Here is a 26,631-nt window from a genome sequence, read left to right on the forward strand (position 1 = left end):
TTTAACCCTTTCATCTTATCCTCTGTCTCGTGCATCTCCTCTTTCATATTCCCTTCCTCCTGAATCTTCTCAGATGATTGAGGGGATGGCACACTGTCTGTTGTCTCCTTTTTCTCCTCCAGCTCACAAGGGATCAAAGCGCTTTGATTTCTGCTTTTCCCTTCCACTTGCTAAGTGGGCTTAGCAAGAAAGGGGAAAGCAGGGATCAAAGTGATACTGCAGCGCTATGATCCCTGCTTTCACCCTCCACTTGCTAAGCCCCACTTAGATTTCTTAATTTTGGGTTAGAAAAGTGGGGGCAGGTTGTTATACATGGGGGCGTCTTATATATTGAAAAATATGGTATGTCTTTTGTATATGTCCCCAGATTGCATCAGGAGTTATATACATTTACAACACTATTCAAGTGATGCTTCTGTAATTTCTGTATTGTTTCACATTTAATAAAAAGTGATACAAAATGGATATTTATTTGTTTATTTACAATATTTTTTTAGCCACGCCATTACCAGTGGTCTCTGAGCGGTGTACAACAATATTAAAACTTTAAAAACATTAAAACCATTAAAAATAGGCAATGTTATAATAATATTCTATATTAAAAACAATCATTAAAACATTAATATTAATAAATCCTGCTGCTCATATCGCCAGCTAAAGGATACTATTTAATTAAAATGCTGGCAGAAAGGTCTTTGCCTGGCGCCGAAAAGCCAAAAGTGTCGGAGCCAGGCAGATCTCTATAGGGTGGGTGTTCCAAAGTTGGGGGCAACAGCCGAGAAGGCCGTATTTCTGCATGCCATCCCCCTCGCCACTTTCATGGATGGCACCTTCAGAAGGGCCTCCTGGCCTGATCTTAGAGGACGGGCAGGCTCGTATGGAAGAAGGTGCTCCCCTTTTAGGTAACCAGGTCCTAAGCCGTTTAGGGCTTTATATGTCAAAGTAAGCACTTTGAATTGGGCCCGAGCAGCAACTGGCAGCCAGTGTAAATTTTTCAGAACCAGATATGACAGCTGAATGGGATTTTCATTGACTTAAAAATTTATGTTGACTTTATTTAAGATGGAAACCAGTGAGGGCTACTATGTAAATTTTATCCCTCCCTCTGGAAAAAAAAACCCTTTGTCTGATCAACCCACTAATTTTTTGGTAGGGTTAATGTGGAAGCATCTTAATCTGTGGGCTTTCCAAAATGTATGTAACATTGGCCTACAATGCTGTATATTGCTGGTGTGTTGACAATATGCTGTATGCATCTTACATTTAAATATTATACCGTGCTGATGTGGGAAAGAAGTTTTGGCAGCCTCCAAATGAGGGCCATTATATTTAAATTGCCTCTGAGTCATTAGCAGGTTGTATGAGGAAATTGATTTTATATGAAAGAATAATTAGTGGACAAAAGGTTCAGCACGTATTTCGTGATTGAGATGGCTGTAAACATTTGACTTTTAGAAGCTGAAAATGACAGAAATTGAATATTGATCTATGCTTCTGTTGGCAAAGATAATATAGTAAGGACACATAGCCGCCCAGAGTGGTCGACCAGACCAGATGGGCGGGATATAAATCAAATAAATAAATAAATAACTGCATTCCAGTGTAGTAGGTTTGGCTGAACTGTCATTCAGGTATCATGGGAAAGTGTGATATCTTGTGGCAGTACCAACTGTGGTGACTCTCGGGTTCATGCGTTTCTTCCACTCATATGTCTCACACACCAGATGTAGAGTATTTAATATTTTGCTTCCTATTATAAAGAGGTCACATGCAAATGTGAGGGTCATTCATAAAATGGCCCTGGAATGTCTCTCTCAGAGTTGAAAGATACAGAGTACAGTGGTGCCCCGCTTGACAATTATCCCGATAGACGACGAAATCGCTTAACAATGAGGTTTTTGCGATCGCTATTGTGATCACAAAATGATGTTTCATTGGAGAAAATCTGCTTCACAATGATCGGTTCCCTGCTTTGGGAACCGATTTTTTGCTTCCCGATGATCAAAAACAGCTGATCATCGGATTTTCAAAATGGCCACCCGATGTTTTCCGGACCTATTTCCAGAAGACAGCGATTGAAAATGGCTTCCCCTATGGAGGATCTTCGCTGGACGATGAGGTATTTTGCCCATTGGAATGCATTGAACTGGTTTTCAATGCATTTCAATGGGTTTTTTCTTTCGCTTGACAACGATAACGCTTAACGGCACGGATTAACATCGTCAAGCGGGGCACCACTGTATAATTATCTTTATGGAGGGCTTGAACTGTGGCATCTTCAGTCCCACTTTAAGCGATCTATCATACAAAGTTTGCTTTCTGGAAAGTGGTCTTTAGTGCTTCACAAGTATGAAGTAGATAAAAATTGATTTTTAAACTGAGTTGATGAACAATTTTACTGTAGTAAATTGCTGATCATTTCATTGAGCTTTTTTTGTTTCATTTTGTAGTTGCTTCATGTTGACAAAAGGCGTGAATATCTTTACCAGCTTCAAGAATTTGTGGTTACAGATAACAGTAGGAATTGGAGATTTCGTTACGAACTTGCAGAGTAAGTATAGATGAACTGTAGCAAGCACTGGCTGTGCTCCCCCATCTTCTACGAATCTTTATTTATGCTGCAAGCACAAAAATGAGCCCTAATGAAGGCAGGAATCTTCATTGATACGGAAGCAAAGCAAAATATATTAATAGCCATGTTAATGTAGGCAGGTTTGGCAATCTGTCTTCAGTTGTAACAAATAAACAGGAGCATTTTATACAACTCAAAAATAAATTCTAAATGCAGGAAAATGTGTAAATAATTGCTAAATGGTAGGTATGTAAAGTACCAAAATTTCATTATATAAACTGTAACATAGATAATTAATACAAAACAGATAACATTTAGTGATAGTGAATAATCAGATGCTTGAAAGCAGACAAAAAGACGACTGATATTGTGGTGGTAACCTGTTTCCTACAGCATCTTCATCAAGCACAAAACTTATAAAAGTGTAATCCTCTTGAGGTTCGTTTTATACACGGAAGGCAGATCTTTACCACTGCCTTTTGCGAAGGCACGGAGCTTAGCAAAAAGGAAGGGAAGGAATTGCTCTCTTCCTTTTTGCTAAGCTCTGTGCCTTCTCAAAAGTCACTTTGACAGCCCCTTTCCTTGCCTTTTGCCAAGGCACGGGGCTTAGCAAAAAGGGAGCCCTTTGATCCCTGCTTTTTCTAATTTGGGGTTAGAAAAGTCTTATACTTTGGGTTGTCTTATAAACGGAAAAATATGGTAACAAACACACACACACATGAGCATTGAACTGAACATAGCCAAGGCTTCATCCTATGCCACACACATTGTATTTTTTAAAATATTACTGTATTTTGGATTGATTTCTAACTTGAGTCTTCACCTAAAGATTTAGTTTTCATATGTTTTTAAATATTTGTGCCTACAGGGTTTTTTCTTAGCTGTAAGACTTGTATTTTTACAACAACTTTTAAGTATTTTGCTTTTATGGAACATAGAAACAATGTAGATAGTAAAGCTTGAAGAAATAGACAAACTGATGTTGCCTGTAATTACTGCAACAATGAAGACTTTTTTAATATATATTAACAGCCATGACAAATACAGGCTTCTTATTTCCCCCCTGGAGGTCTATAAAGTTCTTTAGGATTCTTAGGGAAGGTCAGGGATCACAATTTCTAATCTTTGCGGTCTCTGGCATTCTAGTATGCTAACTCTGACATCTAGTGGGGGAGCTGTGTAATTTCAGTACGCCTTTTGCTTGACTAGTACCATCCCATCTGCCGATTTCTTTCTCCCCCCCCCCCAGCTATAATATCTTGCAGATTATAGGTCTAATGTGACTAGCAAGGCTTTTATTGAAATACTTTGCACATTATTGGAGTAATTTATAGTTCTAAAAGCTATGTTTCTCAGAGTATCTTGGTTTTTTTAATCTGTTACAAAAAACAATAAAAAAACTTCAAAATTTTATTCATTAGTACAAAACAAAGGTCAGGAAATGAAACAAATTCAAACTAACATTAGTACGATTAAGCAAATATCAATAAACTATACAGATTTATAAAGCAGTCTATATATTTGAAGCCGCCCCGAGTGGACATGGTCTAGAGGGGCGGGGTAAAAATCAAATAAATAAAATAAAATAAATAAAATAAATAACCATCTGGAAATAACTACTGCAGAATACATGTTTAGCTGCAAATAGGACTAAGTTGTTCAGAGGCTAGAAGTAACTTTTGGGAGCAACCAAGGGCATGATTGATAATTTTAACTTAACAACCACCTGTTATTCTTTACACCAAAAAATAAATTACATAAACTTACAACATTAATGCTAAAAAATTTTTTGGTCATATTGCAGGGTTTGGGGGCCATTTTTGTATTCTTAAGGTTCCAAGAAAACATTTAGATTGTTCTATCCTTACATGTCTTTTTCAAAATGATAATAAACTACCTTAAAAGTAACATGTTAGAAACTTGTTCATCCTTCAAATGATGAATAGCAATGTTAGTATTTATCTGGCTATATAAAATCAGTAAGTAATATTTTTTTTTATTTTTTAAGTTTTATATTTTCCCACTCATTAAGGAATGGAAAACGTTTCCCTTTCCAACCTTGAAGTATAGGTCTCTTGGCAACTATAAGGGCATGAAGAAGCCATTTATGCTGTCCATCTCTTAAATCCCCAGTTAGATGAATATAGTTTAATACTGTCTAGGAACATTGGGAAATGTAAAAGATTGTTCTGTAAGAAAATCAGTATGAATATTCATTTCCAACCAGAAAGAAAAGAAATAAGTCATGACCACTTTATGTACCTCAGGTGTTCTGCATGTTACGTGAACAATTTCTGGCTGAACTAGCTGGCTTTTTCCTTTAAAAGTATCATGGTATCCAGAAGCCTTAGAGGGCTTTAGAAAGCATGGCTAATAACAAGGCCAGTGGAAGTGGTGACATTCCAGTGGAACTATTTAAAATCTTAAAAGATAACACTGTTAAGGTGCTAGACTCAATATGCCAGCAAGTTTGGAAAAGTCAGCTGTGGCCAGATGATTGGAAAAGGTCAGTCTACATTCCAATCCCGAAGAATGGCAGTGCCAAAGAATGCGCCAACTACCGTACAATTGCACTCATTTCACACGCTAGCAAGGTTATGCTCAAAATCCTACAAGGTAGGCTTCAGCAGTATGTGGACTGAGAAATCCCAGAAGTACAAGCTGGATTTTGAAGAGGCAGAGGAACTAGAGACCAAATTGCTAACATGCTCTGGATTACAGAAAAAGCCAGAGAGTTCCAGAAAAACATCTACTTCTGCTTCATTGACTGTGCAAAAGCCTTTGACTGTGGGGACCACAATAAACTATGGCAAGTTCTGAAAGAAATGGGAGTGTCTGACCACCTTATCTACCTCCTGAGAAATCTATATGTGGGACAGGAAGCAACAGTTAGAACTGGATATGGAAAAACTGATTGGTTCAAAATTGGGAAAGGAGTACGACAAGTCTGTATATTGTCTCCCTGCTTATTTAACTTATATGCAGAATACATCATGTGAAAGGCTGGACTGGATGAATCCCAAGCCGGAATTAAGATTGCCAGAAGAAATATCAACAATCTCAGATATGCAGATAATACCACTCTGATGGCAGAAAGTGAGGAGGACTTAAAGAACCTCTTAATGTGGGTGAAAGAGGAGAGTGCAAAAAATGGTCTGAAGCTCAACATGAAAAAAAAAAACTAAGATCATGGCCACTGTCCCATCAGCTCCTGGCAAATAGAAGGGAAAGATATGGAGGCAGTGACAGATTTTACTTTCTTGGGATCCTGCAGATGGAGACAGCAGCCACAAAATTAAAAGACGCCTGCTTCTCAGGAGGAAAGTGATGACAAACCTAGATAGCATCTTAAAAAGCAGAGACATCACCTCGCCGACAAAGGTACGCATAGTCAAAGCTATGGTCTCCCCAATAGCGATGTATGGAAGTAAGAGTTGGACCATAAAGAAGGCTGACCACTGAAGAATTGATGCTTTTGAATTGTGGTGCTGGAGGAGACTCATGAGAGTCCCCTGGACTGAAGGAGAACAAACCTATCAATTCTGATAGAAATCAACCCTGAGTGTTCACTGGAAGGACAGATCCTGAAGCTGAGGCTCCAGTGCTTTGGCCGTCTCATGAGAAGAGAAGACTCCCTGGAAAAGACCCTGATGCTGGGAAAGTGTGAAGGGAAGAGGAGAAGGGGACGACAGAGGACGAGATGGTTGGACAGTGTCACCGATGCTACCAACATGAATTTGACACAACTCTGGGATGCAATGGAAGACAGAAGGGCATGGCGTGCTCTGGTTCATGGGGTCACAAAGAGTTGGACACGACTAAACAACAAATCCAGAAGCATCTGTTTTTGCAGAATCCATCTATTAGAATCATAGAAGTGTAGTACTGGAGGAGATTCCAACTGGCTGCCAATACAGGAATACATTGCAAGAATGCAATGTACCTGTCTCAGTGTCAGATCTAAGGAAAGGGTAATTATAGTGGTTAGTTTGACACAGAAGATCATTAGTATTTTTCTTTCCTTTTAAACATTGTATCTTCATTGGCGGAAGGGGTGTAAACCTGTCAGTTGAGAAAACCCGGTTCAAAATCTCTCCCCAACCATGAGCTTTATATTTGGCTATAGACAATCCACTTTTCTACTGCTTGTTACTCCCTATCTACAATATGGGTGTGTTAGAATCTACTGATTGGTGCACTTGGGGTAAGGTGTAAATGTGTCCAAATTGTACACATTGCCTGATTTTTATATTCTCATGGAAGAATTTATGCTGATGCTGGTTCATTGGCTTTAGAATGATTTCATTTTTCTTTCTTGTGGTGTATACTTACATTTAAAATAGTTTCTGACATTGTCAAAGTAACTTTCAGAGAGTTGCATTCATAATAGTGTATCTCCTGGAAGTGTTATTCATCAGACCAAAGTGAATTTCAGAGAAAAAGCTAGAACAACTGCTGTAGATAATTATTTCTCTTCTGTTTTAGGCAACTCATTTTGATACTTGAACTCTATAATCCCAATGATGTGTATGATTACTTAAGGCACATTGCACTAACTCTCTGTTCAGATAAAGTCTCTGAGGTCAGGTGGATATCCTTCAAGCTGGTAAGTAGTAATGCTTTACCTTAGGCATGATATATTTGGTTTAAGAATCATGGTTTAATATATTTGGAGCATATTTTTTTACCTTCTCTTATTACCTTTTTCATTTCTAATCTTGATCCTTGTTTTTCTGTTACTATATACTGGTTGTATTTAACAAGTGTGTTAAATATCAGAGCCAGTGTGATGTAGTAGTTAGAGTAGACCTTTGGTCTAGATGGGTGGGATAGAAATCCAATATATAAATAAATATATAACAGACCAGAATCCATAAAACGTGGGTTCAAAATCTTGCTTGGCCAGGAAAATTCATTTGGGTGCGTGTGTGGCACTGGCAAAACCACTCTGAACATTATTTCAGGGGCATTATAATTTGGGTGCCGCTTGATGGCACATAATACATTTATTGAATGTATATGTATTACTGAAATTCCTTAAATATGTTTGCAGATTGTGGCAATATTACAGAAATTTTATGTGAACCGTGCAAACTCTCTGGGATTAAATTTCATTAATGAGCTGATTATGAGGTTCCGCCATTGTTCCAAGTGGGTTGGAAGACAAGCATTTGCCTTCATCTGCCAGGTAGGTCGGCCTTACTTACTTCTCGTAGTCTTTCTTGCTTGGCTGGATGGTGAATAAAGAATCAAACTCTGAAGTCAAACAGCTGGGAACGATGCATAAGCTGCTCTGAATTATGTGGAAGAATCAGATATAAGTGAACACTGGTGAAAGGCAAATAAATAAATAATGAATTAACATAATGGGACAAAGTTTCTTATTTCTAAATCTGTGTCTCTATAGATAAATGCTTAAATTTGCTTCTTTTAATTATAAGGAACTCCTATAGCGATTTGTGTGGGGTTTTTGTTTGTTTGTTTTGTATCCATAGCACACAAAATCAGAGGGAGTATTACTTATCCCCATGGATCTTTTACACCAGTGGTCCCCAACCTTGGGCCTCCAGATGTTCTTGGACTACACCTCCCAAAAGCCTTCACCATCACCTCTGCTGGCCAAGATTTCTGGGAGCTGAAGTTCAAGAACATCTGGCGGCCCAAGGTTGGGGACCAGCTCTCTAGTCCTTTGTTGTAGTACCATTACTGGCTGTGGCCAAGTACCCAGTGGGCTGCGTACTTGGCCACAGAGCCCAAGGCTGGGAGTTCAATTCCCAACGGTGGGTCCCACAAGAAGAGCCAGTCTGTGTAGCCTCAAGCCAGCTGCGCAGTCCCAGAGCACCCCCCAGAAGAAGGGAATCGTAAGCCGTTTCTGAGTACTGTATACTATGAAATCCTGGAGAGGCTTGCCATAAATTGAAACTGACTGGACTATATATCATTATTAAATTAATATCTGTAGTACCGTTACAAAAAGGTCCTCTGCCTCATACTCCCAGATTTTACTACTTTACATAAATTGCCGAGAGCAAAATTCCATCTGCTGATCTTTTTTCTGTCTACTGTGATGAATATCTACATTTGCCAATTAGGGAACTAATGCCAACAGTGACTTGCCTGTAGTCAGTTTGGTGTCTTCTCTCATAGACAGGGCAAACGAGTGCTCTCTAGAACTTGATGAAATAAATAAATATAATATTTCTACTGAAAATGAAAGGGTGTTTTGCCAGCTAAATATTTCTTATTGCAGGCAGTGGTGGAAGAGGAATGCATGCCTGTTGACCATTTTGTTGAGCACCTGTTGCCCAGCCTGCTCAGTCTGGCTTCTGATCCGGTGCCAAATGTAAGGGTTCTGCTTGCTAAAGCTCTGAGGCAAACACTGTTGGAGAAAGGTATGCTAATTCCTTTCATTCATAGACTATTTTCTCTTTTAGTAAGATCCATAGTTTCATAGTAACATTGCCTTGCAAGGTTGCTGCTTCTATAAATCAGTGCAAACCTGAGGTTTACAATTGGGCATTACTGTGAACAAAACCTTTTGGAAAGTTTGTTAGTAATTTCACATATATCTGCACACATCTGTCTTTTGTGTAATGGCTTGCCCACTTGTGTAGCAGTGTAATCCAGCACAATTGTGGAAAGCAGGGTTTACCACTCTGCAACCCTTTTGCTGGATTTATGGCATTGTTTTTAATAGCTACAGATCTTCAAAGGGACCAGGTAGTGAGACAGAAATGTTGGATAAATAAAATTTAATAATAATATATAAAATAGGTTTGTTCAGAGTGATGTGGTTCCGACTAAAACTTTCTCCTCCTCTCCCATATTCTAGCATATTTTAGAAGTGTGGGCAACCCTCATCTGGAAGCTGTTGAAGAGACTGTTCTTGTTCTGCAAACAGATAGGGATCAAGATGTTTCATTTTTTGCCACGATCAAACCAAAACCCAACAGTATACACATTACTTCACTTGAAAAACAAAATTAATTTTGCTTGTTTCTGCGGACCAGAAAATGATTACTCAGCTTACAGATTTCTGCTTTGGCTACTAACCTGGTGGAAGACTGTGTCACGTATCCAATGCAACCCAAGGAGAAAGGGCTTGTTCTTTATTCATGTACTTAAACGAGGAACACATTGACCTTTTATCAAAAAACTGGCAATAGTGATATGAAATACTCACGAACCATACAGTTTCTAGATGTTTTTTTCCCTCTCAAGAAGGTTGGTATAATGTTTGTCTCTACAAAGGTTCAGTATTGTACGTAAACAGTCATTTGAATTAATACACATTCACAACGTCTGCATCGTTCCAGAGATCAGGAATATGTCTTTCTAATAAGCTCACTCAAAGACTCAAATTAGTTGCTTGGCTACATTTCAGTGTGCCATCCAAGCTTAGAGCTATTCTAGCTGGTGAACATGAAAAATGTGGACAGTTTTACTCATTTTGTTGTAAATTGTTCCATTGGTTGGTGACATCCCCAAATCACTCCAAGTATGTATCATACGGTCCAGAAATATGGCTAAGGATTCAGAAAATATGAATTTTTACCTGTTACAAGTAATTTTAAAAAAGTACAGCACAGTTGTCTTGTTAGAGAAAAAGTAATTTTCAGAGGGCTGTCCCCCTTCTGAGAGTAGATGGCTATGTTTTTAAAATGACAGGGCTTCACTTTATGAATTTGTAGCACTGTGTGTGCACATGTGAGTGTTAACTTTAAAAAAAATGTCATAGTGGTAACTTATTTTCATTCCTGCAATTAACCCACAGCACCTTTCTGCTGGAGCTGTGATATATATGCTTCTAAGTTACATTACATTTCTCAAACAACTTAATTCTGAAGTAATTCTTGTATAGTTATTGGAGTTACTCCATATTAAGTGGTTTTGAGGTTTCTGGGCATAGATTTGTTCTGAAGTTTTGGTTTTCTTTGGAAAATACAGAGTGAGATCGGAAATATAAATTCCCTAAAAATGCATACCTATTACTGGTTTATGAATGAAGCTCAAAGCTCAGGGCATCTGGGTTTCTGTCCTCCTGCTAATGAAAGCTGTTCATTTTTGGAAGGTGTTTGGAAGTTTTGTTACAGTGTGTGGTATCCAGCCGCTTTACCTGTGTTCACATAGGATTTTTTAAATCTTTCTCTTGACCAACTGCATTCTCTATCAAAAAAACTGCTTGCAAAGTCTAGAGCCTTTCCAGAGCAGTGTTCCATTTGGTATGAGGCCAAAAAAAAAAAAGTCTTCTATAGCCATCCAGAAGAGAAAAAGATGAATCTCTCTGTATGTATATTTTCCATGCATTCACGGACTTCTCAGGATTATGACCATTCTGGTTTTTTGGTAGAAATGGGGACTGAAGTAATATAATGTCACTTTTCTGTGATCTCAGACAGAATACAAAAAACCAAACATACCACCCAGAAGTATAAGTGGGAAAGGAAGGAACTGGTTGAGACAAGTGTAATTGGAATACAGCTAACATTATATTATGTGTTTGGAAGCCTTGGGGTTAAAATGAAACACAAGGTTGATTCATATTGTGTTCTTTATTCAGGAATCATACTAATACCCTGTCTTTAGTTATGTATGAAAATGTGACCTGCAAAAACGCAATACTTGCAACGTTTCTTGAAACTCCAGGAATCAGAACCCCAGATTATATGGTTTGTACAGAAGATGATGATGTATAGGACTTAGATGCTCATCAGGAATCATTCAGAGTTCAGTTTTTAATTGTTGAGGTTACATAGTGTGAATTTTCCATAGAACCATTACAAAAAGATCTTAAGATTTGTGAAGCAATATCCTCTTCAGGTTTTTTACATGAGTGTGCAGCCATTAAGCATTTAAATGGGGGGGGAAAAAAACCTTCAGAGGGAACACTAATCTTTTGGATCTTTCCATTAAGTAGTTGTATTGTCTGGATTGTTGGCCTAATTCTTGATATGTTTTCTTGATTTTAAAAAATTGGTTTAATTTGCCACAATTGCCTACCAAAATCTGGACATAATCACATGAGATTCTGTTCCAGACTGCAATACAGTGTTTAGCATTTGTAATAACATTCATTGCTCTGCGAGATCCTACAGCGCTTTTAGAAACAATCTAGAAACGTGTCCTTGCTTTTTCAGTATGCCACGCCTAAACTCTGTTAATTCTGCAAGGTGGTTCTACACTTAAATTTTTTAATGTGTTTAAAACAAAATGCCTCCTCAATGCAAATGATTTTTTATGACTGCAGTTGCTCAACAAAAGTACCAAATTTTTTGGTAGTTTTATTATCTTTTTCTAATGCTAACATTATACAAGTATTTTTTAACAGTTCAGATTTTTCTAAAATTGTTCTAACCAGGTTTTGTTTGTGTTGACCATTACAGGTCATTAATTTTTTTCAGCACTGATCATAATTTTTTTAAAGTGTACATAGAAATGTTTGAGAAGAACTGTATATAGTCTGCTGTTTGGACTTTAAAAATAAAGTTTTGGCTGCCGTGTTAAGTTTTATATTGATAGGTACCCTTTGCTACACTAGCCTACTACATACCATAAGCTTCCAGGGGCTTTTGTTTCATGAAGTTATTGTTTAGCTAGTATGATTTATGCATGAGTAAACTGTTTAACTAAATTTTGCTGAAATTACAAATCAACTTTGTTTTTGTTTGTTTGTTTGTTTTCATTAAAAATCAGCACCTTTTCCTAAATCCAGGGGTTTTTGATTGTTTTTAAAATTACATTTTTGTTAAGTTTTTAAAAGGTGTTTAAAAACCCATAGTTGCATGCACTAGAGAAGAGAATTCTGGGCACTTCTGTCCAACGTTCACTTTTCACATTTCTTCACCTTCTAATCCTTCTTCATCCTGCATTGATGTTTTTGAATATGAATTATTATAGGCAGCGGATGTAAGTTGCAAAAAACTGCACAGGCACAACCTCCATTTATTTAATGTGGCTTGTCTGTAGTTTCTACATAAATGCCACTGAAATGTATGCAGCAGCCATTGTTGAATTGTTCCCCAATACAATGTATGCATGCCTAGATGACAGCACCTTATTACATCCCTACTGGAAAAAAAACCCAAATGTATGTAATTGAGAGTGAAGCACCATAATCCTAGAAATGATAATGAAAAACACACAGTGAGCAAAAGTTGGTATGTAGTTGCCTCAGGAAAAAAAATGGCCAGGTTTTCCCTTTTAAAACATGTTTCACTAAGGATAATGAAAAGAAACATTAGTAGTGCAATTTTGAGATACTGAGCACTTGTAATCCAAAGCACGCCATTTATTTTTGCCTAGAACTCAACTCAAATATGTTCTTATTTGCTGCACATGGTTCTAAATTGGGCACCTCCAAGAATGCTGCTCAAGTGGCAGTTTGCATGTAAAGGATGGTGTTTAAGGACACTCCGAAAGTGCCACTGACTGCCAGAACATAGGACTGATGTAACTTTCTGTTCATATTTATCTCAATAAAACCCGTGTCTGTTTTATCAAACATCTTGTCCCTTTGTTTATTGACTTGAATGAAAATGTGGTAAACTATTTTGAACTAACAACATGTAAATAGCACACAGTTAAAAAAACATTCCACATATCCCAGTATCTCATGCTGGAGGATGAATGAAAGGAAATCTGATTGAGCTGCTCCTTTTCAACACAGTCTTTATTCACTTAGTTTATCCGAGTTTTGAACTGGCAGACAGAGTCTCCATTCACTTAACCTTTTGAATGTGACAGGAAGTTATGATTCCTGAGCTAGCATTCATTGGCTAAGTCACAGCGGTTCCTAATAGAGATGGGGACAAATATAAAAATGGATCTTTTTTTCGATGAAAATAGCCGATCTGTTAAATATTTGTTGATCCGTATTTGTCAAATTTTAAGTCTCGACGAATATGGCTTGACGAATATTTCCCCATTTTATTCGTCCTTCATATTTAAAACAAAAAAACAATCTGTCTACCAGCTGCCGATCAGCTGATTGGCGGGCCAATAGTCAGACAGCTACTCCCACAGCCAGCCACCCCGACAGCTTACTCCCCAGCTCCTCCCTCAGCCCCCTGCCCCACCCCCGCCAACACCCCCTTACTGTAAATGCTGCTGCTGAGGTCATCTGCCCTCTGCAGCCGTGGCATGTACAAAGGGAGACTGTCCTTTGCAAAAATGCTGCTGCGGTTTCATTTAAGGTAGGGAAGCTGCAGCTGCCATCTTTGCAAAGGAGGTGGGGGCAGGGGTAGTTTTTTAAATAACCCCCCTGTGAATAGGTTCATTTTCAAATTTTGACAGCTCACTTTGCGTGGGAAATACCACAGGAGACATCTTACCTTTAACAACTTCGTCTTTATTAATAATGGGTAGATCAACATTATTCATGATAGGGTCAAAAAAGCTCAATTCCAGCAACAGGCCATAACTGTCCATCACACAGTCTGGTCTTCCATCTGCTGAACTTAGAGGGGTGCTGGGCCAAACGTCTCGGCATCTGTCGGCTTCCGAAGGGATGCACTCCGTACTGCACAAATGGTGCCGCAGCATGGATGTCTTGCCAAGTCTCCTTGAGGAGGAGGGGTATTGTAACGCAAATCTCGTCTTGTCACTTGCTGCCCGCGCCCCTTATTCTTGGGGAAGACTACCACCGACCACTCTAAGGTTTTGTACTTCACCTTTCCACTCTCCTTCGGTACTGGATCAGGTACAGCCCTCCCAGCTTCAGATTGGGGAAATCCCTTAGCAATTCCTGAGTCTTCACTCTTTTGTACTCCCTCAATCTCTCCAGCTCCCTCTTCCTCTTCCACAACTCCAGTTCTACCTTAAACCGACGTTCCCCCTGGCTACTTAGGCTCTCTTGCCAAACGGACAACTCTTGCTCCATCCCTTTCTTGCCCTCCTGCTCCTCTACTAAACTCACTTCAAATTTCCTGCTTCTTTCCCCTTTTTCCTCTGTCACCGTGTTCTCTCGTCCTCCTGTTCGTGCTCACTCTGCTTTCCCCCTCCCTCCTTTCCCTTATCTTTTGGGGACGGCACACTCTCCTCTGTGACTCCTTCACACCCACCCATGAACCGACGAATAACTTCATGGGGACAACTTTGTGGGTCATCAACTTTTGATGACTCATGAAGTGGGTCTACTCATCAAAATCGTGAGTCGTCCCCATCTCTAGTTCCCAACCTTGGGACTGCTGGTATTCTTGAGCTACAACTCCCAGAAATTCTGACCAGCACAGCTAAAAATGAAGGGTTCTGGGAGTTTTAACCCAAGAACACCTGCAGTCCCAAGGTTGGGAACCACTGTGCTAAGGGAATGAAAATGGCACTGCTAGTTTTCAGATGTGTGTCCTAGCTACAACATGACATCACACAGGCTCTGCCTTGGTGATTTACCAGTCATGCATTGTTCCTGTGTCATGACATCATTGTTACATCTTAAAGATTCAGATTGCAGTCTTGTCCTGAGGATGCCGAGGAAGAAGAGGCATCCTGACATCCTTTCCCAAACCAGGACAGGGCTAAGTTCTCATCTCACTGCCCTCTCTCGGGAGCGGTCACTGCGTTCAGGGGAGTTTGGATCAGCACAGAACCGTTGTTTCAACCTCAAACTGTACATTGTGGAGACTGATGAACTTTTTGTAGTGCCTGATTGTCAACGTGAATTAACAATAAAGAATTTGAAGAGCCGACTAGAGCTGTTGGTTGGAATACCCATACATTTCCAGCGACTTCAGTACCTGGATGAAGGTGAGGTCCCTTTAGAAGGTGAAAGATAGCATATAAATAACATAAACGGATAAATAATTTCTTTGGCCAAGATAAAAAAACATATTTCAGAATCACACCAGCTAATCTGGAAGCCCACTTTTAGAAATGATCAGTTTCTAGTGCTCTCCATTTTTTAAAAAAAGCGATCCTGCATTCATCATTAGCTACAGTATTTGTGGTAAACCTGTGGTATTATGGTATGTGGCTTCTATTCTCTAGACCACAAAACATGTAGAGAGCTGTACTCCAGTGGTTAGGAGAGCATGACCAGAAATGACATGACACTTACAAATGTGAATTGTTGGAATCTTTATATAAGTTAAGTGCAAAGAACAGGAAGAAATTGTGAATACCTTTTATTAGTTTTATTATTTTTAAAAGGGTGGAACATTTTGTAATCAAAGCAGCAGCTTTCCACAAAGAAAACAGTAACATTCACCAAAATCGAACTAGTTATTACGTGCAGAAATCTCTCTTTGTGTGAAAGAAATCCTGTTGTGTAAATGATGTAACTTGCAGATGAGAACTATAAGTTAAAAAAAATTGCAAGCATTATCTTTTGCACAGGTTGCACAACTGTTTGCATAATTGCACAACATGATTTTAGTGAGTACATCCTATCCCTCTGCTGTTTACACATCACTCAGAGCAACTCACTAAGTTTAAAACCATGATGCATTATAAAACAGTGCATTTAATAAAACAGTAAAAGTACAAAGGCAGTACAGTGGTGCCTTGACTTACGAACTTAATTGGTTCCAGAACTCTGGTCATAACTCAAAATGGTTGTTAAGTCAAAGCACCATTTCCCATTGAAATGCATTGAAATGCAATTAATCCATTCTGTCCGAAGAAAAATATAACAAAAAAAAAAAATCACTGCAAGACCCATTGGAAACGCGAATCCCTTCTGGCTGAAGGGGGGGGAGAAAAGCAATCAAGCATGCAAAAAGACGGGTTACTTACCTGTAACCATGGTTCTTCAAGTGGTCATTCTGTGAATTCACACAAAAGGGTTAAGTCAGCGCCAGCGATGATCCTCTCGGAATATTCTAGAGCTTATATAGAAAAAGATACAACGTTGTAGGTTGCCTATACTGCGCATGCTCCGCCCACCCTAGCCTCAGTTCCATTTGTCCGCCACAAACAGCTGAACATGAGCTGAACATGAATCTAAGTCAAGTATAAACAGTGACGGATAGTGGGGAGGCCGGGCGGGATTGTGTGAATTCACAGAATGACCACTTGAAGAACCATGGTTACAGGTAAGTAACCCGTCTTTCTTCATCGTGGTCTTCTGTGAATGCACACAAAAGGGTGACTAGCAAGCTAATTCATCGGAAGGAGGGCCGTCACTGAAGGACGGATGTCAGCATAGCTCTCCCGAAGCTTGCCTCTCTCTCTTAGCCCTGAGGTCTAGCCTGAAATGGGTGATGAGGGCGGAGGCATTAGACCATCTGGCTGTTCTGCAGACATGAGGCACATCAATACCACGCAATAAGGCTGTAGAAGAAGCCATGGCTTTGATAGAGTGAGCCCTAAGTTCTTGAGGTGGATCTTTTGCAGAAGGTAGTAAAACAATGAAATTGTAGAGACAAACCATCTGGAGGGCGTTGACGCCGATGCTGGTAAACCCTTCTTGTTTAAAAAAAAACACAGAAAAAGTCCATGGATGACCTAAACTGTTTCGTTTTTGAAACATAAAAGGCAAGTGCTCTTCTGACATCTAAGGTGTGGAGCATGCGCTCAGTGTTGTTGGAAGGATTGAAGAACAAGGTAAGAAATAAAAGAAGCTGGTCAATATGGAAGTCTGTGACTGCCCTGGGAAGGAAAGACACATCAGTGTGCAATATCATCTTGTCTTCGAAGAACTGAAGAAAAGGCTGATCAGTCCTAAGGGTAGCCAACACACTAGCTCTGTGAACAGAGCTAGAAATAGAATCTTGAGTGATAACAAATTGATATCACAAGTAGCCATGGGTTCAAAATGGTGGGTGTATAAAAGAACATAGCACTAGCTGTGGAAAACACTGGGGTGGTGGCGGCTTGACAGGGGACCTCAGATTGGTGAGACCATTCAAGAAGGCTTGGACAGTGGTATGAGAAAATAGACGGGACGCCAGGGGATTTCAAGGCAGCAATGTAGCCTTTTAACGCAGAAATTGTGAAGTTGAAGCCAAACAGATAACGTAAAAAAAAAAAGTCACAACTTGGAAAGGGAAATCGAGGATGCAACAAGTGCTTTAGATTCCGGAAATTTCAGGAAGCTGTTCCATCTGTAACAGTACAGGAAAGATGTGGAGGGATTCTTAGATTTGCCTAAGACCTACTTGGTCCTGGGGATATCCTCCACGTCATAGGTGTAAATTATCTATCTTTGGAAGAAATATTTGCCGTTGTCCTGAGTCAGCAGCCTATCTGACCAAGCCCATGGTCACCTATATGAACGTTGGAAACCACGGCTAACGAGGCCAAAGAGGCGCAACAATGACGGCTTCTGCCAAGTGCTGACAAAGTGTTACCAAGGCTCTCTGTACTAGCGAAAATGGGGAAAAGAGATACAGGAGGCCCGCAGTCCAGGGTACCCTGAATGCCTCTCCCACTGAGTCCTGTTCCATCCCGGCTCTGAAGGCATACTGAGCACATTTCGTGTTTAGATGTGTGGGAAGTCATCCATGACAGGAGTCCTCCAGCGAAGACAAAGGTTGTCTATCATGGGCATATGTACGGCAACTGGAAAGACAGGGTGTTAGTAGTACCATTCCCAGAGAGTGACAGCCAGAAATAACAGAGAGTGTGAGTGCGTACCTCCCTACCTGTTGATATAGCACATGGTCATGGTGTTGTCCATTACCACCTAAACACCACGACCCTGCACAAGAGGGAGAAAGGTGTTGAACGCCGTTGTGATGGCAATTATCTCCAGGTGGTTGATGTGGAGACCTCATTCTTGGGCTGATAATAAGGCATGTATGCGATGGCAGCCACAGTGTGGTCCTCAGCCTGTCGGACTCGCATGTGTGATAACTTGAGCAGTCAATTGAAGGGGCCGGAAAGGACGCCCTATCCGCAAGTGAGGGGCAAAACTCCACAACTGCAGTTGCTGTGACAGTTCCGAAGTTTCCCGAAGCCATTTGCTCTGATGATCTGTTAAAGGTTGGAACAAAGATAGGAACGAAGCCTGAAGTGATCTGAGTTTCAAACAGCAGGAGCGAGACCCAGAGTCATAAACGGTTCTAACAGGCGTCGAGCGTGATACTGCCACCCGAGCCCCCAGACAAAACTCATGACAGCCGTCTGTATCTTGAGGATACGCTCTTGCGGAAGAAAGATGCAACACTCGATTGCATGTAATGCGGCACAAATGTAATCTACAACGTGCGAAGGAACAAGATGTGACTTCTTGGGATCTACAGGGAGACTGAGATTGGAGTATAGACTCCAGCGTTACCATCGAGAAACGACGTGGTCGCAAACATTTATAGTTCTTAGGTATAGAATGGGCCTCATCCCTCCGTCTTTTTAGGGGATGGCGAAATACCTTGAGTAGAAGCCGTTCATAATGTCTCTTCTGGGTACTCCTTGAAAGGCCTGTTTAGTAAGGATAGAACCTTGTCTTCCAGAGCAGGATCGAATGATGTAAAATTTACCTGCCTTAGGGGAGGATATTCTATAAATTACAGCCGATATCCAAACAAAATGATATTCAAAACCCACGAGTGCTTTGTAATGATGGTCCAATTTTGTATGTATGGCTGAGGTAGTGTCACAGGGTTGGCTATGGGGAACATAGTGACCGTGAGAGGATGTAGGCTGAGACTGACCTTGGAAATGCTTATATTGCTGGGATGGTAGGTAAAGTTGGCCCTGGTTTTTTTTTTTTTTTGTCTGTTTCTCTCTCTCTCTCTCTCTCTCTCTCTCTCTTTTTTTTAAACTGGTACCTATAATATGTAGACTGAGGCTGACTATAATAAGACTTAGCTGTCTTCTTATCCTTTTGAAGTTCTTCAAGGTGGCTGTCAGTGCTTTCATTAAAAAGCCATAGGCATCAAAGGGTAAAATTTCCATTTTGTGTTCACATCATCGAGGGTGTCAGAGGCCCTAAGCCACCCATGCTGGCTGAGAGTCACCGCAGAGATAAGAACCCTAAAGGCAGCGTCAACTGAACGTCCAGTCAAAGTTACCAAGTAGCCCTGTCGAACATCATCAGGCAACATCTTCAAGCCGGGCAAAAACTGCAGCCCGAACTGCTCACAATAAGCCCTCGAGGCTGTTAGTAATTGGTTACTCGAAGCAAGAAGGATATTAGAGAATAAATTTTCCTTCATAACATTTCCAACTGTTTGCCCTTATTAGTTGGAACAACTTGGGAACATCCTGTAAGTCCAGCACACCTGGTCTCCACTATAAAAGAATTAGGGATAGGAAGCTTAAGGAGAAATTTAGAGCCATTACCATAAATACGATAAAGAATTTCCGTGCGCGCAGAAAGCCGAGGTGACGCAGAAGGTTGGTCCCCAAAAGCCTTAGTGAGCTCAAATAGAGTAGGCAAAAAGGTAATACTAGGAGGAGGAGACCGCTCTTTGTTAATCTCACTAAAATTAAGATCTCCCTCGGGGGGGGGGCTGGCTCACGTACCTGGGACTTGAGGGTCTTGGCCAGACTAGACAACATTTGAGAATAAGGCAAGAAAACTACTGAAAGAGAAGGAGCATGCGGATGCCTAATGTCACAGCCTCATCCTCAGGTAAATCGCCAGCAGTAGGTTGAGGCGGTAACTCCTCCTGTGAAGCAGACAGAAGAGAGGAAAAGGCATCCTCCTCAACAGAGGATATGGTATGAGTCAGTTATGAAGGGTCGGCGTCGATAGCAGCTAATCCAGTGTGCTGCAAAGACAGTAAAGTAGGAGGTGCTACAGCAGAGCTCCCAAGAATTTTCCTTGGCTTGCCTATAGGGGGAGCTGAGAATGCAAGCCTCTCGGCGTCGATATGCCTTCGACGACGATGTTTTTGTGGGGGGGGGTCGGTGTGGAGGAGGAGGAAACGTAAAGATATTTGATCCCCCCCCCACGACGTCGACCTGACGACGTAGAGGAGTCCGATGAAGAATCTCGTTGGTACTGATGTCTGCGCTGTATGCGCCTCGACCCCGAGCTGTCAGAACCATCAGAGTAGAATCTCTGACGACGCCAAGAACGACGGTGCGCTCCGTTGCCATCCCTCTGAGGCGAACGGGGTCGACCCGCTGCAGCATGTTCCTCCTGACGTGGATGTTTTTGCGGAGGCGAGCTCGGCCTCGGCGCAGCGGAGGACACGACATGAGCCAGAAATGCCCGCCCGGTAGACACAGGGCTGAAGGGCAAAGACCAAGCTTGCAGTTAGATAGGCAAGCTGTCTCAGCGTCCGAGAAGGAACGCTCATAGATTGAACTGGCTCCTCCTGACATGGATCTTTTTGCGGAGGCGAGCTCGGCCTCGGCGCAGCGGAGGACACGAAATGAGCCAGAAATGCCCGCCCGGTAGACACAGGGCTGAAGGGCAAAGACCAAGCTTGCAGTTAGATAGGCAAGCTGTCTCAGCGTCCGAGAAGGAACGCTCATAGGTCGAACTGACTCCAGCTGTGTGGGAGAGAGCGAAGTAGCCGCCTCTGATGACTCTCTATCCCGACGAATCCTCCAAAGCGTGGAAGGAATGGAGGCAGAGACAGAAGGCAATAGCCTAAGAGAGTCCTTGCTTCTAACTGAGGTTCTCGCTTTCGTTTGTCCTCCCGATTTAAAGGCTGTAGCAGCCTTGGACGGAGACAATTTCTTAGCCGCAGGAGGCTCCTTTGTAGGCTTTTCAGTTGGTAATGGCAAGCAATCGCCCTCCGCGGGGGGGGGCTGAGAGCGGGAGACGGGAGCTCCATTGTAGACAGTAGATGAGGAAAAAATAGAGTGCCACCGATGGAAAAATCAGCCTTTGCTGTTGTGTCTTTAAGGCTGCTCTGGTAAAAGCTTACAATGCCTGCAATTTTATGTAAATAGGTTTCCCCAAGGCAAAAAGGATAGCGATCCCGGTGGTGGTAAGGTGGTTTTCAGGAACACAGCACGCAGGGGAAAAGCCAGTAAAAATGGCGGGAAACGAAGACTAAGGCAACCTAGCCAAAGGGAAAAGAAATAACGCTAATCTAAATACCAGTCCGCATCAGGAGCGGAGAGAAAGAATTGCGATACTCACAAAAATCGAAAGAAAGAAAGAAAAAAGGGGGAAAAAAATCACAAAATAGTAAAAGTGTACAGAAGCTCAGACCGAGAGGTTCCAAACCGCACAGCGGAGAAATGGAACTGAGGCTAGGGTGGGCGGAGCATGCGCAGTATAGGCAACCTACAACGTTGTATCTTTTTCTATATAAGCTCTAGAATATTCCGAGAGGATCATCGCTGGTGCTGACTTAACCCTTTTGTGTGCATTCACAGAAGACCACGATGAAGAACCCATTAGTAATGCAAAGAAAAAGCAAAAAGCAAGTGAAACAAGCAGAACACATCGGAAATGCAAAGAAAGCAAAGGAAAAAGCAAACAGAGCACATCAGAAATGCAAAGAAAACAAAGCAAAAAGCAAGGGAAGCATGCAGGACCCATCGGAAATGAGGGGCAACCCAAAAAGTAACCAACCCCCCAAGACCCATTGGAAATGGGGGGATAAACCAACCAACCAACAAACCCCCCAAACCCCATCACAGCACAGAAACATAAGCCCCTCAGCCCAAAACCACGCTGCAAAATCCACCCAGAACAGTTATTAAAAACGGGAAAGCAGCACCTTACCTTACCAGGCAGTCCGAAGCCTCCTCTGATCATGCGCACTCTAACAGCTGGGGTGAAAGAGCTACAAAGAAGCAGCCTTTTCACCACCAACAGTTAGCAATTTAAATTTCCCACCTTTTCCCCCTGCCTTTTTGTGTTCGTAACTGGAAGCTCTGGCTGCAAGTCGAAGCAAAATTTTGTGACCGGAGCTGGTCGTAACTCGAAATAGTCGTATGTCGGGACATTCGTAAGTCGAGGCACCACTGTAGATTCAAACAGGCAGGATATAAAAAACCCTTTGAACACAGTAAGCACTCAACAGGTTAAAAGCCTACCGAACCAGGAACGTATTTTGTAACTGCCCAAAGACATACAATATGTCACAGAACTGAGTATACTCCCCTACACTTCATAAATATTTTAGTATTTCTTTTCATGTGACAACACTGAAGAAATGACACTTGGCTACAACCTAAAAGCAATGAGTATACAGCTTGTATAACAGTGTAAATGTGCTGTCCCCTCAAAATAATGCAACACATGGCCATTAATGTAGCAACACAGCTGGCAACAAAAATGAGTACACCCCTAAGTGACAATGTCCAAATTGCATGTCTCCAGACCTAAAATATGTGGGGCATCCTGAAACAGAAGGTGGAGGTGCACAAGGTCACTAACATCCACCAGCTCCGTGATGTCATCATGGAGGAGTGGAAGAGGACTTCAGTGGCAACCTGCGAAGCTCTGGTGAACTCTATGCCCAAGAGGGTTAAGGCAGTGCTGGAAAATAATGGTGGCCACACAAAATATTGACACTTTGTGTGCAATTTGAACATTGTCACTTAGGGGTCTACTCACTTTTGTTGCCAGCGGTTTAGACATTAATGGCTGTGTTGCGTTATTTTGAGGGGACAGTGCATTTACATTGTTATACAAGCAGTATACTCATTGCTTTTATATTGTTGCCAAGTGTCATTTCTTCAGTGTTGTCACATGAAAAGATAGACTAAAATATTTATGAAATGTGAGAGGGTGTACCCACTTCTGTGATATACTGCAGATGAGGGGGGGGACACCTGCATCCAGTATGGCCAATGGCGTTACAGTCCAAAGCTGCACTTTGCCACATCCGCAGTAGTCAGGTTTTGATGTAACAAAAGAATGTGTTGCCATTCAGCTAAGTGAGGAAAAAAAAGGTTGTGCAATCAATGCTTTACATATTATACCGCTGTCCATTCTCTCTCAACCAACTGCCTCATTTTGGTTTTTCTGCAACAGTGGATCTTGATGATGCGTCAACTATAAAGCAGAACGATATTATCCCAGGGGGAACTCTCACTCTGCGGATCTGGTCAGAGGACGCTTGGGGGCGCTTGGTCATTGCAGCTGCAAAAGGAAAGATTGGAAAGGTTGGTCTGATTGTTCCTCTTCTTGCATGGAGGCTCTGTTTATCTACCTTGCAGAATCTTAGCAATTTGGTGCCAGTAACTGCTTTAGGATTCAGACACTGGTTTGTGTAAGGTCACAAAATGAGAAGGATAGCAAATAGCCTTAGAGAAGTTAAAGAAGCCAGTCACACACAGAGAAGGATGTTTGCCAGCAGTGCTCCTGATGGGCGACTAGAAAAAGAAGACTTTGAATAAGACTGCTCTGCCCCCAGGAGGACTGTGTTTTATTAACCTTACAAGCTCACAGATAGTTGACAGTACAGTGGTGCCTCGCTTGACGATTGCCCCGCATTACAACAAATCCGCTTTGCGACGATCTTTTTGCAATCACAATTGCAATCGCAAAATGATAGTCTAAATGGGGGAATTTCGCTTAGCAATGATCGGTTCCCTGCTTCGGGAACTGATTTTCACTTTACAGCGATCAAAAACAGCTGATCGTCAGGTTTTCAAAATGGCCGCCGGGTGCTTAAAATGGCTCCCTGCTGTGCTTAGGGATGGATTCCGTGCTATACAGGCAGCGAAAATGGTCGTCGTATGGAGGATCTTCGCTGGGCGGTGAGTTTTTACCCCATTGGAATGCATTGAACGGGTTTCAATGCGTTTCAATTGGGTTTTTAATTTCCCTTCCAGCTCTGTTATTAAACATGAAAAATTCCAACTGTTCTTCCACCTTGCCAATGATCTTGGAACTCCTTTTGGAGTCTTTTAAAATAATGAATAAATACTTGATGTGATTTTTCACATCTGCCTTTGCCAGCTGCGGGCCATAGGAGCTACGAACACCTCCACGTTTAGCACAGCCAATGCGGATCTCATGGGACCGGAAGCGAAGAGCGAATGGCTAGCACACCGAGCATTTGTCGCCTTGTTTATCACTGTGCGCCGGGGCCACTCGGAAGCAGTGGAATTCCTGCTTCAAAATGGTACTGTAGTATTCTAAGTTCAGAAAGGGGCCCTTGTTGCTTCAGAGTCTGCTAGAAACTACAAGCTGTATATGGACAATCTCCCTGCGCCCAACTAATGGAAGAATCCATTATGGGGCTGAATCCCATTTGCTTGCCTCTCTCTAATTTCAGAGAGAAGATGAAGCTTGGCTTTTAGGCCTGCAGTGCCCAAAATCTCTCAGCCAATATGGATAGTGTTTGGTTAGGGTGATACTGTGGGTTGTAGGCCAGAGAACAGGCGTTGCAAACTCTCAACTGATTTTCACAAGCTGCTGCTTCTCTCTGAAATTTTCATAACTATTCTTCTTTCAAGAGCTGGACATTTTTTTTGAAAAGGGGAAGGAAGGGGAGAGGCACTGTGTCGTAGAGGATTGTGTGCCCTTCTTTCTTTGAACAAGGTTCTCAATCCTGCATGGAAAACCATCTCTGAGGACTGAAGTTCTGAAGAATCTCAGAAGGGACTCTCCTAAGTTCACCTACCCATGAATTGGAATGAGATGTTTTAGAAATGGTAGCATAATAGCTTCCACTGTTTTGGATTGCTGATGATATCACATTTCACCCATACCTTGTTGCTCCATTTCAAGCCAAAAGCAACACATCCCTTGATTCAAGCAAACCTGTTTTATCACATAGAAAGGGTCACGTTCAGCTCGCTTCCAGTGGTGCTGATTTTCTACTTGCAGGGGATTGTTTTAAAAAAACAGGGAATTGTTTCTCTCCGAGTTATAAAATGGACAATGCATTTAGTTAGGCTGTGGCTGGAAAAGTTATGTTTTTTTGGATTACAAAAGCAAAGTGTGCTGCTTAGATACCGTCCCATAGTATTTAAAGCATTCTCTGTGTGGTTTATAAGTACACATTGCGGCCCCCCACACCCAGTAAGCTGGGTATTCATTTTACCAACCTCGAAAGGATGGAAGGCTGAGTGAACTTTGACTAGCTACCTAGGATTGAACCCTGGGTGGGGGTCAGAGTTTGCCTGCAGTACAACTCCCAGGAACCTTTAGCCAGCATGACCAGGATCTCAAAGCATGCATAGTTTCACCGAATCATCTTAATCTCTGCCTGCTGCATTTGTAGTCATCAAAAAGTAGATACAGATTCCTCTCCAGACATCTCCAGATTTCCAGAGGTTTGGTAGTTGTGTTAGTCTCTTGCAGGTACTGCCAGTGTTTAATCTGTAGATATAGGCTGGCTGAAAATGGAGACCAGCAGAGCTTATGGTTTCAGATGAGTTCTTTTTTTAAAAAGAAGATGTACCTGAACTCAGGGCTGTTAAATTTCTCAGCTGTTTTTATTTTTCTCTCAAGGTGCTGATGTGAAACGTAAAACACCCCTGGGCCGAACAGCCCTTCATGTGGCCGTCACCTCGGGCCATGTTGACTGCATAGACATTCTTCTTAACTATGGAGCCAGGGTGAACGAAGAAGACCATGAAGGGTATACTCCCATAACCTTGGCTCGCCTGTGGGGACAGAAGGATTGTGAGCGAAGGCTTTTCCGGTACCAGTGGAAGATGCGGTCAGGTGGAACCAGCAAGCCCCGACTGGATGAGAAAGTTGAATCTTGATTCTATGCCTAAGATGCAAAAGGTGGCACTCGGTGTGGGTTCTAACTACATGTTCGTCTCCAAAATGTGGGCTTCAAATGGTTTAAATGCAAGATTTGATATTATTTTTTTAAAAAGAAGGAGCAAAGTGGCTATGTAAGAGTTGGTTACATGAATCGCAGTGTTCTTCTCAAGCAATTAGAAACTGCACATTCTTCTCAATTAGTACATAGGAGCTTGGTACAAAGTATGTGCTTCTGACAGCCATTGGAAAGCAGTGGATATAGGGTCAGACTAGGAAACTTCTGTTCAAATCCCGACTCAGCCATGGAAACTCACTGGGTGGTGTCAATGGTAAAAAAAACCACTGGTAAAAAAAAACACTGGTATATCCCACATACCTTGGAAACCCTACTAGGGTTGCTATTAGAGTTGGAGCTATTTGTATACAAATGTGAATATCCCCGCACAGCTGGAGTTAACGAGGGTCCAGCCCCTTGGGCCGGACTGTCCATTCATATGTCTGCACCCCTCCCCCGCTCATCCTTCCAATCGCTCCCGAGCGC

General features: G+C 41.6%; 2 protein-coding genes across 6 annotated transcripts in view; both read left to right on the top strand.

Moving 5' to 3' along the window:
- Positions 1-13,073, top strand: part of LOC110081093 (serine/threonine-protein phosphatase 4 regulatory subunit 1) — a 51,990-nt gene extending 38,917 nt beyond the window's left edge. For all 5 annotated transcript variants that reach the window (XM_020797504.3, XM_020797506.3, XM_020797509.3 and 2 more), the window contains 5 exons: positions 2,451-2,551; positions 7,058-7,178; positions 7,626-7,760; positions 8,823-8,964; positions 9,405-13,073. In XM_020797504.3, the coding sequence (XP_020653163.3) occupies positions 2,451-2,551; positions 7,058-7,178; positions 7,626-7,760; positions 8,823-8,964; positions 9,405-9,559 (654 nt within the window). In that variant the 3' untranslated portion in view covers positions 9,560-13,073. The remainder of the gene's footprint in view (positions 1-2,450; positions 2,552-7,057; positions 7,179-7,625; positions 7,761-8,822; positions 8,965-9,404) is intronic.
- A 1,960-nt stretch (positions 13,074-15,033) lies between these two features.
- ANKRD60 (ankyrin repeat domain 60) lies at positions 15,034-26,401 on the top strand. Its single transcript, XM_020797513.3, has 4 exons — positions 15,034-15,313; positions 23,397-23,527; positions 24,327-24,492; positions 25,827-26,401. The coding sequence occupies exons 1-4, from the start codon at positions 15,034-15,036 to the stop codon at positions 26,084-26,086; spliced, it is 837 nt and encodes a 278-aa protein (XP_020653172.3). The 3' UTR covers positions 26,087-26,401.
- Positions 26,402-26,631: the final 230 nt, after the last annotated feature.

This window comes from Pogona vitticeps, chromosome 4, assembly GCF_051106095.1.
Source record: "Pogona vitticeps strain Pit_001003342236 chromosome 4, PviZW2.1, whole genome shotgun sequence".
In the NCBI taxonomy this organism is placed as follows: domain Eukaryota; kingdom Metazoa; phylum Chordata; class Lepidosauria; order Squamata; family Agamidae; genus Pogona; species Pogona vitticeps.